The following is a 13,992-nucleotide window of genomic DNA, read 5'->3' as shown; positions in this document are numbered from 1 at the left end:
GACAAATGGCTGTCCAGTCTCTTCTTAAAAACTTACAGTAAACTTATTGATTAAATAAGTTAGAAATGCTTTCTTTCAAAGCCAAGTTATGTCACACACATGATGATGTTTTGCAGCTAATGATATCATAACACATACAATGTCATTTTGACGCCACTTGATGTGGTTTTCAGTAAACATCTATGACAATCTAGTCAAGATTTCAAGTCACCTGTTACGAGTGGGCATCCATGAAACAGAAGAATATATATCATAGGACAGTATGTGAGGACAGCTTCCACAGCTATATCTGTTAAATTAACACATCGTTCCATATGGATCTCCTATTAAGGGTAAAGAATAATGCCATCAGTAGCTATCACTAAATAAATAAATAAAATAAATCTGTTTTGTGAAATATGATTGGAATAATAATAATAAGGATATTAGAAGAGAGATTATGGAAGAGACTAATATCTCAAATAATTGCATGAAGTCATTGGTGTTCCTAATCTCTTACAGGATGAATTGCTCTAAAGCAGGGGTGTCAAATTCGCAACATCATGTGACATGTGCCGTATCACGACTTTTTTTGGCATTGCCGGCAATGGGGTGGGCGCAGTTTTGCTATGATGCATCTGGCCCGCGGGCCGGCAGTTTGACACCCTGCTCTAAAGTAATTTGAATCTCATATGCTAGAGTACATTGAAATTTACCAAGGAGTTTCTTCTTGATAATAGTTCTGTTACTTCCAAAACCAAAATAAAAACAAATCTGACAAAGGACAATTTTTTCTCATTCGCTTCTGTATTTCAGTAATAAAGTATACTGTGACATGAAGAAAGCATATGAGTTAGAGAAAAATCTCACCTCTACCTTAATTTTAGATTCAGAAAGTAGTGATAAAATATATTTTTGAGCTGGCTGAATTTTGGAAGCATAGGGAAATTAATTTTACAAACAGTTTTAACTGCTTTAGTAAAGATTTGTTTTTATCTATGTTTTAGTCTCTTGCAGTAGTGTATTTGTATTTCAAAAGAGATCCGGTAACTCATGCAACTGTATGAACCTATTAGGCTCCCTTGCCCCAGCTGAGTACTATTCTCTTTTGAACACTTTATCCTACAAGTCACAATATTTAATTCAGGAAAGGTGAGAAAGTGAGGTAACATAGAATGAAGAACAAGAGACAGAAGGGGCTGAATAAATATATTACAGTCTTCATGTGTTTTAAGCTTATTTTACCCAAAACCTCTGGTTCAGCATTTATAAATCTATTCTTGTTTATGTATTCCTTGGCATAGAGGAAATCATGTGTGAAATAATATGCAAGAACAGACAAAAACCAGAAAACAACTTTAAGATATATTTACTGCCCAATAGTACTAGTGAAAAACAACATACTATGTTTATATAGCAATAGCAATAGCACTTAATTCATATGATCTACATTAAGTTTGGCACACTGCTCTGTGGAGTTCACTCAACAGCTGTCAATTAAAAAAGTATCCTTGAGTGTTAATAAAAGTTTTGAGCATTGATGTAGTAATTCTCCTCCCCCACATATGTAACTTTCTAATAGCAACTTTAATTAAACGTATCCAAATGTTAAGTATCCAAATGTTACCTTTAAATTGTTTGAACACATTCCACGAACAAGTGCCATCACCCCATCATCAGTGACCTAAATGGTAAAAAGGATCTTTTATCAAGTGGAAGCCAAAATATTATTTCTTCTCTTCCAATAATGGAAATCCATATATAATCTATTGGGGTTTTTTATTTATATGTGTTTTCAAAATAACTTGTATTAAAAACAGAAGTACAATAAATAACAAGGCTAGATAAAAGGTTCCTTAATTAACAAGGAAAGTCAAATTTCTTATAATCAAAACCAATAAGTAAAAGCTCTGGAAAAAAACCTGAAATTTAATAGAAATAAGTCCGAAGCTTAGAGAACAAAGATCAGATGCATAAGTATGAGATGAGGATACCTGACCTAATAATACTTGTATAAGCACATCTTGGAATTGTGGTTGATAGCAAACAGAAAATGAACAGCAGGGTGAATGTGACTGTAAACAGATGCGTACAATTTTAGGCTGAATCAATAGAATTGTATTTTTCAAATCATGTGAAATAATTATTGCACGTTACTTTGTTTTGGTCAGATCATAAATGAGGTACTTTATCCAGTTTTGTGCACCACACTTCAAATAGGATTCAAAAGTTCAGCAACAGACAATAAAGATGAATACAGGATTGGAAACTAAGCCATATGAAAAGAGATTGAAAGAGGTATAAATGTGGTAGAGAAGCCTCAAATATCAATAAACATTTACTTAGGGTATCAGCTTTAGGACAAGGCATAAGTGTTTCAGCTTGCTAAACTGTAATCCCCAGGGTATTGTGGGGACAAGGCATAAGGAATAAACAGGAAACCTTTGCATATATTATAGCTAAAAATATACTGCTGAAAAGAGAAGTATATTGTTAAATGGGAAGTACATCAGTGGAAGCTATGTTATGGTACTGCTGAAATGACAGTTACGATAATTTTGTGGTTAACCTTTCTACAAGCTTGAAAGATGACTGCTTTATTACAATTAGGTAAAGGCTTACTGTAAAAGGATAGGAGAACAATTTGTGATCCCGTAGTATTAAGTATGCTGTAGCTTGTGAAAAATGCTGCACCCCCCCCCACCAGTGGATATTGGGGTTGGTTACCTAGGCTTTGAGAGAGATTTTCTTGTGTCCTTTCTTCTGCGAATAAAGCTTATTTTACAAATCCCATCTCAGTACATTCAATTTGAGGGAAGAACACACTAGGCAATAGACCCAGCAATTTTGGCAACCCAGATGGGACTGGCCAGGACGCCTCCACCCAGTTCTGCCAGACTGGCTACTTTGAAGCTATGTGATTTAAGAGACCAGCATTCACTGATATATGCAATGGAGTCATGTTGGATGTATGTTCCCTTTTATTCAAGTATTGACACCCATAACCTTACCTGGATAGAATGCCAAACTTCAATGAACATTTTGTTAACGCTAGAGAAGTTTTAAAGAAGGCAAGAGACGAGGCAACAAGATGGCAACTGGCCAAAAGTGAGCCAAGTTCCATATGAGATGATGCCATATCAAGAGCCTTCCTGGAATCATAACAAAGATAATGACCTTCATAGATTGAAGACCCTATAAAGGCTGTTTATTGGAAAGTCTTAGAAATGGGGTTCTGAAGCAAAAAAAACCTGTCGAAGATTTATGAAGTACGTCAAACGCAAATAAAAATCAGGGCCATTTCTTGAGCAGTTGTATAAAGCTTTTAGACAATATATTGACTTAGACCTTGAATCTGCTGAAAATATGAGAATGGTTAATTTGATTTTTATGGGTCAGAATGTTCCAGATATAAGAAAAAAACCTGTAGAAAGTTGATAGTGTAGAGATGAAAATTTCCCAATTAGTAGAAATAGATTAAGGATATATACTAATTGGGACCAGGTGAAAGACAAGAATAAAGGTAGGGACATGAAAATTCAAAGGTCTCTATTGGTGGCTACCTTAAGAAATAACGAGAAGAGATCCTAAGGAAATACAAATAGGAGAAACTGCAATCAGATGTGAAGAAAAGGTTTGCAAAGAGACCAATGTGCCCTCTATAGACAAAAAGGTCAATGGTCAAAGGAGTGTCACCGAAAGAGAAGAGAGGGAAAACAAGAGAAGAGATCACGAGATAGAATGGTGATAGCCCAACTGGAAGATTCAGACTGAGGAGAACTGGGATCCAAAAAAGAGTGATGGCTAATTTACAAGAGAAATGTGTTAACAAGAAGTATCCACCGTAGGAGTCACATGTAATACACTTTTACAATCAATGGACTGTGCAATGGAGGGGAGAAAGTTGGATCACCAGCTCTTATACATGCCTGATTGTCTGTTACTTTCGCTGGGAAGAGACATTGAAAGCAGAACTGATGTTTTGTGAGGACAAAGTCACTTGATGGTACCAAAAGAAGAGGGATGGAGAATGCAAGGGTGTATGTTACATTTAACCACTCTGAATAGTGAGATACCCTTAGAAGTTGAAGATGTGGTATTGTCAAGAGTCTGAGGGGCATGGACAAGCAAATCATGTGACACCAGTCTGGGTGGAATTATTGGAAGGAGTCACCCCACCCAGGGTGAATCAATACCTGTTAAAATGGACTTAAGCCTTTGATGAAGAAATCTTACTTATGAACTGATTAGAGAGTGCCGATCTGACTTTAATACCCCAATTTTGCCAATAAAGAAACCAAGGTCCAATTAATATAGATTTGTTCAGGATCTGAGGGCAATAAATTAAGTTATGATGACAATGCATTCGACAGGGCCTAATCCATATACTTTATTGGCAACTCTTCCACCTGAGGGAAACTGGTTTTCCTTGTCAAATTTAATCAAAGCTTTCTTTTGCATTCACTGGAATCAAACAGCCAAGAGATTTCTACCTTGTTTGGAACTGCCCTGGCTATAGATTTGAAAAATGCAATCTCCTCCTCAAACTGTAAATGTACTCTGCTTCAACATGTGGATGACTTATTGATCTGAGCTGAAATCAGTAAGTTATGTATGCAGTGTGCAATGGGAACTACTAAACTTTTTGGGTCAAGTGAGATATCATGTATCTAAGGGAAAGGCCCAAGTGGCTAAAAAGACTCTTACTTAGGATTTGCCATTTTGAAGGCTCAACAACAATTGTTGCAGAAAGGAAAGAAACCATCTGCAGACTAACTGAACCTAAGAACTGGAAATAATTATGGAGATTCTTGAGGAATGGCTGGTTTTTATAGGATCTGGGTTGCTAGTTTTGGAGTTGTTACAAAACTTTTAGTATGAGGCAACCCAAGGAAAAGATCTAGACCGATTTGAAAGTACATCTGAGTGTACAGCAACATCTCAACAAATTAAACAAAAACCACTGCCCTAGGCTTACCAGATTTATCCAAACCATTTCAGTTCTTTATGCATGAGCAAAGTGAGGTGGCTATTGGTGTTGTGATACAAAATTTGGGGCCATTCTAGAGAACAAAGGAAGCCAGTGGCTAACTCCAAGCCCAATAGTGTTCAATTCAGATGAAGGGAAGATTGGCAATAGACCGAGCTGGGACAGCAGGTGAATAACTTAAATTTGAGAAAAGATGATAGGAGGAGGGGTGGAAATGACAGCTCTCCTAAATACCTGAAAGGATGTCACATAGAAGCAGGTCAAGCCCTGTTCTCTCTCATTCCAGAGTGCAGTGCATAAAATAATGAAGTTATAACAAAGTATGTTTTGACTGAACATAAAAAACCTACTAGTAAAAGAAATTCAACAGCAGAACCAATTATCTAGAAAAGTACTAGGTTCCTCTTCACTGGATCTGTTTAAACAGAAGTTAGACAACATTTTTCTGGGTTTACTACCATTTAATTTGGATTACCATACTGAGCAGGACAGGGAAAGGGGGATTTGATGGCTTAAATGTTTTATTTTCAGCCTTTCATTCAATATCTTAACATCTCACGTTGATCTTGTAACGGAAGGACTCAATTAAAGCATTCAGTGGCTCATTAGAAGAGAGCCAGATTTCATCCCAAACAGTTAACATAAATTTTACTCTGGTTGAAAAAAGGGCACATTAAATACATGGGAACAATCATATTAGCTGCATGTAATTGAATAATTAATTTTAATTAGCTTAAGATATGAATTCAGAAATCAAATTTGAGTTTTGTTCTGCATCCTGTTTACTGTCTTGAGTAAAGCCATTCGTGGCCTAGACCAATCTAACTACAAAGGCTTGCAGGTCCAATGAGCAGATCTGCTATAACTTCAAAAGGACAATCTGCTTTGAACACCCAGAGATTTTTTTAACAATGTGCCACTTTAAACAGCAGTCATATTAGACAGGGAGCCTCAAGGATTATTGTATGAAAAACTGCCCACTTTAATAAGAAACCAAAGTGTCTGGAAACAATTGAAACAGGGTATATTTTACTGGCATGAAAAATAATGATAACTAAGGAACAATGCAGACCATTGAACAAAGCAACATTACACATTGTATATTTTTGTTACATAGAAATAATAAAAATAAAAACAAATCATACTATGACATGCATTCTTCTAAACAAATGGAGATCTCTTCCTACCTTAGACACTAGCACTGTCTACCATAAACAGTGAAATTTATTGTGCCTATATACTGTCTCCTTTCACACCACACAAAGACAACCATCTAGTTTTTATTATCTGTCTCTTTTCCAGGGTCACATTACTAGCTGCCTTTTTACTTTAATTATTTTACTCATGTTTAAACTACACTCAGCATCATGCCTTTCATTAAACTTCTATACAAATAAACTGAAATGTCAATGGAGAACCCCTTTTTTTTCTTGGGCATCACACTGAGAACCCAGAATCTAATGCCTACCAAAGCCAAACAAAGAATAGTCTAAACTCTAGAATCTCCAATTATTAAGACGGCCATTTGATCCCTCTTAATTTCAGAATCCCATTTCTGATACCAAAGAATCTTATGAAATTATTTATAAATTATCTTCTTTGTTTCCAATGTTTTTCAAGATGATGTTGTAATAATGCTTTTCAATCTTACTTGGGTTGATGAAAAATCAACGCTGTGCAGGGATCTACAGTTCTGCCCAAGGGCTTGTAAGGATGTGTCTGTGATGTTGGAGCATCCACCTATGTTGACTATTTGTAAAAGGGGGCAGTTGAGGGCAAGAGCACGGATTCCACTGTCTGTTAGGTTGCTGCATCTCTTAAAGGAGACTTCCTGCAGATAGGGGCACGATAAGGCCAATGCTGCAACTCCTGTTGGAGATGGAAGGCAGGTTTTTCTCCTGTAGATAAAATTCTATTACCATATATTTAAATATAAGAGTTTGATTTCATTGAGTTTTAGTGTCAAAAGCAAGAATATACAATATTCTTATATACAATATAAATGCCTGGAAGTTCTTTGGAATGTTTCATTAGCCGGAACCACAACTAGTTTGCATAATGTACCATGTTTTCTCCAAAATAAAACCTATCCCGAAGATAAGCCTAGCTTGATTTTTACATGTGTGCTCAATATAAGCTCTACCCCAAAAATAAAAATCAAGCTAGGGCAGGGGTGTAAGGAGCTGCCCCATGGGCCCTGTACCCATTTACCTTAGGACTACTGCAGTCAGTTCTCCCACACCCCAACACCTGTTGCACCATTGCTCGACTTCTTCTGCAGCTGCTTGTGGCCATATGCCATATAGCCCACTGCGTTGCTGCTGTCACTCACAGGAAGAAGCCATGAGGCTCATTACGCCACTTGCACCGCTGCTTGTGGCAGGGTGCATGGCACATTGCACTGATCATGTTGGTGCTGCTTGTAGCAACGATGCGATCGGCACGATGAGCCTCGCAGCCTCCTGTCGTAAGTGGCAGGAGCAATGCGATCCGCACAAGCCACATGGCCTCCTGCTGCAAGCAGCGGCAGTGGCACAATGTGCCACATGGTGTGCGGCTGCAAGTGGCCACAAAAAATCTCGGGCAGTGGCACAACAAGTGTTGGGGCATAGAGGCCTGGCTGCGGCGGTCCTAAGGTAAGTGTGTAAGACAACTCCCCAAAATAAGACCTGGTGCCTCTTTTGGAGGCAAAATAATAAAAAAAAAGAATGGATCTTATTTTCATGGAAACACAGTACATAAAGGATTTTGTTTTGTTGATTTTTAAAGAAAATCAATTATCTCCTTTTCTGAACTTTATGATAACCCAATAATTGAGGTCTTAGAAGAGTAATTTTCTCAACCAAGATTGGACCATCTGTTCATTATCAGCATACCACTTTCCAATACTTTTAAAAAATTCTGTCATCATAGATTAATGGTTCCACAACGATTCATATGTACATACCAGGGGTCGGCAACCTTAAACACTCAAAGAGCCACCTGGACCCGTTTCCCAGAGAAAAGAAAATATTGGGAGTTGCAAAAGTTGCACGCGTACGTACACACACACACACACACACACACACACACACACTGGGAGGAGCTTGAAGAGTTTAATTAAAAAGAAATAGAGGCTGCTGTGCATGAGTTTTTTTTCTCTCTCCCCTCCCTCTCTTTGTCTTCCTCCCTCCCTCCCTCTCTCTCTCTCTCTCTCTCTCTGAACTTCTGCTCACCTGGCAAGCTGGCTTCACGCTGTTCTCCAACAAGCTGACACACTTTCTTGTTGGGCTGGCTCTCCCCTGCCCTTGGTCTGCCAGTCCTCTTCCCCCACTTAGTGTGTGTGTGTGTGTGTGTGTGTGTGTGAGAGAGAGAGAGAGAGAGAGAGATGCTGCTTTCTGCTGAGATGCAGCAAAGGCAGGAGCCCCGCCCAATAAGCTTATCCGAGAACAGCGTGAGGCCACTCTTTTACACACTTTCACATACACAGAGACACACACACACAGAGAGAGACAGAGAAGGGAAGCGCAAGTGCCTCTCTCTGTTTCTGTCTCTCTCTCTCTCTCTGCAAATGGCAGAGGAGGCTGGGAGCCACAGGAGAAGACTCAAAGAGCCACATGTGGCTCCGGAGCCGCAGGTTGCCGACTCATGGTATATACATTTTCTTTATTTGTTTTTCAAATTTCTCATTCATTTCTCAAGTGCTACAGCTGAACTGAAAAGCAAATAACTGGAAAAGACTTTGAAAGAGATCCTAGAGTACTCCCAGCCTGTTGTTATTCAAACCATGCTCCCTGGAACTCCAGGGTTCCAACCATATCATCCAGAAGTTCAAGGTCAGTTTCTATTTACATTGTATAAAATACATTATTGCAACATTAATTGTAACATGTTTTTCAATTTATTTATTTACAGGACTTACATGGCTGCCTCTCATACAAAGTCTCTAGGCAGCTCACACAGTAATAAAATGAATTTTTGATGGACAGAGAACTAGATGGAGACATACCAAAATTTAAATTTCATTGTGTTTACATTCAAAGTAAAATAAAATTAAATATATTAAATACAATTAAATGTAGGTCAGTATGAATACACTATACGTGCAAGAACATGACCTAGCATTCATAAATGGGATCTCCTAACTTCCACTAAAAAGTTTCTGTTCCTATCTTTGCTAAAATATATAAATTAAAACAGAACATAACAAACAACCCAAACAGCTATCATTTGTATCTCCCAGGGCTCTTCTAAATAACCATTGTGCAGAAAGTATACCTTCAGAAGTTATGGTCAGCCTGTTGTTTTTCCAAACATTTACATTTATCTTTTTAAGATGCCTGCAGTTACAAAGCTGTTGCAAGGCATGGTCTGAAATATCACAGTCTCGAAGATCCAGTGCCTCTACTGCAGGGTGAAGAACCTAAAAATGGCAAGTATTTCAATCAGATTTTACTTTTTAAAAATGTAAATAAACAAAAACATGCCTCTCAAAGCCTGTTATCTATGGATATTCAATTTCTTAAAACCTAGACTGGCTGATGACCTGTATTTGGACTTTTGGAACATGACTTAACTATATTTCAGCCTCCCACTTTGGCTTTTGGAACTCATTGCAGGCAAGCTCTCTAGGAATCAGGACTTCATTGCTCTATGCATTTGTTTGCAGAAATGCCATGTCATTACTTGCATTTAATAAATACTAGGTAGTCATTCGACTTACTTTTTCAAAAATGTAACGTAACTTTATATAATGTTCTAAGCTATGTTTTAACAAGAGATAATCCCTAATTTACTAGATTCACATAATATGCTAAATTATAAATTATTTACAAAACATGTATAGTAGCTAGATTCACATAGCATGTTAAACTAAAAACATACAAACACATATTTCAAAGCCTTCCGAACTGCAACCCTCATCATCCCCAGGATAAAAGAAGCATTAGTCTTCATACTCTTGTTTCATTGGCAGAACAAAAAAAGTTTTTTCCTCAAGTATTGCAGTGGAAGACACAATCTTCAAAGAAGAGTATGAAAGGGTCTTCATGCTGAGACAACAAAAGTCAGCATATATATATAGTTTCTAAATTTCATTTGTCATTGGTTACACACATAATCGCATATACAGTGGGGCAAAAAAGTATTTAGTCAGTCACCAATTGTGCAAGTTCTCCCACTTAAAAAGATGAGAGAGGCCTGTAATTGTCATCATAGGTAAACCTCAACTATAAGAGACAAAATGAGAAAACAAATCCAGACAATCACATTGTCTGATTTGGAAAGAATTTATTTGCAAATTATGGTGGAAAATAAGTATGTGGTCAATATCAAAAGTTCATCTCAATACTTTGTTATATATCCTTTGTTGGCAATGACAGAGGTCAAACGTTTTCTGTTAAGTCTTCACAAGGTTGGCACACACTGTTGCTGGTATGTTGGCCTATTCCTCCATGCAGATCTCCTCTAGAGCAGTGATGTTTTGGGGCTGTTGCTGGGCAACACGGACTTTCAACTCCCTCCAAAGGTTTTCTATGGGGTTGAGATCTGGAGACTGGCTAGGCCACTCCAGGACCTTGAAATGCTTCTTACGAAGCCACTCCTTCGTTGCCCGGGCGATGTGTTTGGGATCATTGTCATGCTGAAAGACCCAGCCACGTTTCATCTTCAATGCCCTTGCTAATGGAAGGAGGTTTGCACTCAAAATCTCACGATACATGGCCCCATTCATTCTTTCTACACGGATCAGTCGTCCTGGTCCCTTTGCAGAGAAACAGCCCCAAAGCATGATGTTGCCACCTCCATGCTTCACAGTAGGTATGGTGTTCTTTGGATGCAACTCAGCATTCTCTCTCCTCCAAACACGAGTTGTGTTTCTTCCAAACAGTTCTACTTTGGTTTCATCTGACCATATGACATTCTCCCAATCCTCTTCTGGATCATCCAAATGCTCTCTAGCAAACTTCAGACAGGATCTGAGTCCCTGGCGGCGTAGTGTGTTACTAATGGTTGCCTTTGTTACGTTGGTCCCAGCTCTCTGCAGGTCATTCACTAGGTCCCCCCGTGTGGTTCTGGGATTTTTGCTCACTGTTCTTGTAATCATGTTGACCCCACGGGGTGAGATCTTGCGTGGAGCCCCAGATTGAGGGAGATTATCAGTGGTCTTGTATGTCTTCCATTTTCTAATTATTGCTCCCACAGTTGATTTCTTCACACCAAGCTGCTTGCCTATTGCAGATTCAGTCTTCCCAGCCTGGTGCAGGTCTACAATTCTGTTTCTGGTGTCCTTTGACAGCTCTTTGGTCTTCACCATAGTGGAGTTTGGAGTGTGACTGTTTGAGGTTGTGGACAGGTGTCTTTTATACTGATAACAAGTTCAAACAGGTGCCATTAATACAGGTAATGAGTGGAGAACAGAGGAGACTCTTAAAGAAGTTGTTACAGGTCTGTGAGAACCAGAAATCTTGCTTATTTGTAGGTGACCACATACTTATTTTCCACCATAATTTGCAAATAAATTCTTTCCAAATCAGACAATGTGATTTGTTTTCTCATTTTGTCTCTCATAGTTGAGGTCTACCTATGATGACAATTACAGGCCTCTCTCATCTTTTTAAGTGGGAGAACTTGCACAATTGGTGGCTGACTAAATACTTTTTTGCCCCACTGTAGTCTAGAATACTATTGTTAACAATTAGATGTCAACCTATTTTGGCATAAAAGAAGATTCTTGTGGTAAAGAGACATAGTGCATTGCTTGCAGTTTAAGCATTCTGGATTATGTAACATCCTATGAGCCACCTAAATATTTCTTTTGAGCTTTTTCTCATCATCCAGACTACATTTTATTGTTTTTTAATATGCCTTTTCTAATATGTTCATCACCCAGCAAGGATCATGCTCTATAAGAATTCCATTTATATCAAGCAATAACATCTACTTATTCACCTGGAAGTATGGCCAAGGGTGAGATAAATAGCAATTCAAACCCTTCAAGAATGCCACAATTTATCTCTCTCATGTTTAGCATCTATTGCATATCAACTAATACTGAAAAAGTAGCAAAGACTGTGATCTAAATGGAAATTTACCATGCTAATATTTGTATCTGTTATCCATCCTTGGATACTCAATGATTTAATCAGCTTATCTTTTATGTTGGGAGGCAAAGACTTAATATCTGCAGCATATTTGGATATGTTTCTTGTTAAACAATGAAGGCATCTGAAGAGGAAAAAGAAAAACAATTATATGTTGACAATATTTTTCAGTGGCTGCAATATCAGGTATAAAATCATATTGTCTTACTCAGCAATACTTACTCAGCAATACACTTGGCTTCTTTTTATAAATATAAAGCCAAGTAAAAAAACAAGCATTTTTTTCACTAGAGACATACACAATGTATAGTAGTCATAAACAGGAATAAATGAAACAATAATTTTAAACTTCTAGTCACAAACATGTTCCTGATGGCTACTGATAGGATTATAGTGAGATAAATTATATAATTACTAAATTTCAAACTCTGCTCCAAAGTATTTTGAAGAAATTCACAAATCTGCTAGAGATTTCTCAGTGACTGGTGAGTTTGGTTTTATTTTTGCAATAAACCATAGAGTAACATGTGTGAACCAAATCAACAGCAATGAGAAAATCCTTGGTTAGGCCAAGTATGGCTTAAGAAGTGTGACCTAAATCAAAGCTATCAGTTTCAACCTCTTGTAGATAACCATACTGGAGTATATTTATTTCTCATTGGCTTAGTGATAACTCTCCATGAACCAGACTAGTGGTTACTTGTGAAATAAGTAACCACTGAAATATGAGATTAGTTACTTGTGCAAGATAAGCCTATGCTAACTTGATTTTTAGATTATTCTCGAGACTCTTATGTATCAAATTCTTAATGATTACTCTAGGGGTGTCAAGCTGCCGTCATAGCAAAACCGCGCCTACCCCATTGCCGGCAATGGCAAAAAAGTCACGATACGTCACGATATGTCATGTGACGTTGCAAGACTTTTTCAGGTTTTCATGTTGCTCCAGCTAATCTGTGGTTTCCCAGATCTTCCTTACCCATTTTAAAAATGAAAAACCCTTGCCATCCTCCTCGATCATTCTTTTTAGGATTTTGCAAAGAAATTTAAAAAGTTTGGCAAACCCTTACAGTATCTGTTTTCCTGGAGGGAAAAGAAAAAAAATCTGTGAGATAGACGGCACAGATGTAATTCACAACCATGTATCAATGTGATACTACCTGGCCATATCTTGCAGATTTTGACACACACCCCCCCCCACCAAATCCTAGGATGCAGTTAATCTAATCCTGGAGATTTAAATTCATCCACCACCTTTCATCCTGCTTCTCAGAAATACCTGTTGGAATACAAACTCTTACTAGCCAAAAGAGGAATTGAATGTTTCTTTCTACCTTTGCTTTGGCATCAGATTTTGCCACTTTTATTAAGAGCTGGGATCCTGATGCCTTTCTCTTATTCTGAACGCGAATGCTTTCTTTTTGATCGTTCGTATTATTGTTTCACTTCAGGCCAGTCTCGGGTTTAGCTTTCCGGCTTCCTTGGTGACCCGACTTCCTTCCCACCTCCTTCACTTTCCCTCGCAGAAAAGGCATATCGGGGAGAAACTGCCAGCTCCCCTCTAAAGTATTAGCTTTTTTTTTAGCCGAGCAACGAAGAAATAAAATACAGAACAACCAGGGGAGAGACGGAGGGAGGCTGGATAGAAGAAGGGTAGTTCGGGCCTCGGGAGAGACATCTCCTTGGTGAGGGAAGACCCTGGGATGATCGGCCACTTACAGCTCCAGGAGCGACTGAACCGTCCCTCCGCCTCCGTAGCGATAATTCATCGCCGAGCCTGGGTCGCTCGCCTCCTTTTCCTCACAGGCCGGGCTGGCGCAGCCGGGTCACAAACCGTCGCTCATTTCCTCAGAGTGAGCGCGCACAATCCACCTCCCCCCCTCCCCCCAGCCCTTCCATGGCTGCGGAGCTCGCCCGTCGGGCTGCGCGAAGGAGCGCCGGAAT

General features: G+C 38.6%; 1 protein-coding gene across 2 annotated transcripts in view; it reads right to left on the bottom strand.

Annotated features, from left to right (window-relative positions):
- The window catches only part of AMN1 (antagonist of mitotic exit network 1 homolog), a 15,191-nt gene extending 1,199 nt beyond the window's left edge, over window positions 1-13,992 (bottom strand). Inside the window, exons 1-6 of one of the 2 annotated variants that reach the window (XM_039333114.1) lie at window positions 13,768-13,992; window positions 12,040-12,172; window positions 9,227-9,371; window positions 6,621-6,838; window positions 1,607-1,663; window positions 212-323 (exon numbers count right to left, since the gene is read on the bottom strand). In XM_039333114.1, coding sequence (XP_039189048.1) covers window positions 212-323; window positions 1,607-1,663; window positions 6,621-6,838; window positions 9,227-9,371; window positions 12,040-12,172; window positions 13,768-13,817 — 715 coding nt within the window. In that variant the 5' untranslated portion in view covers window positions 13,818-13,992. Of the gene's footprint in view, window positions 1-211; window positions 324-1,606; window positions 1,664-6,620; window positions 6,839-9,226; window positions 9,372-12,039; window positions 12,173-13,382; window positions 13,705-13,767 lie in introns of those variants that run through there. The other variant, XM_039333123.1, reaches the window with a different exon arrangement.

Source organism: Crotalus tigris, unplaced genomic scaffold, assembly GCF_016545835.1.
Source record: "Crotalus tigris isolate CLP2741 ecotype Arizona unplaced genomic scaffold, ASM1654583v1 scf7180000017625.6296891, whole genome shotgun sequence".
In the NCBI taxonomy this organism is placed as follows: domain Eukaryota; kingdom Metazoa; phylum Chordata; class Lepidosauria; order Squamata; family Viperidae; genus Crotalus; species Crotalus tigris.
The sequence above is the reverse complement of the archived record's forward strand: the minus strand, read 5'-3'. Positions and strand labels throughout refer to the sequence as shown.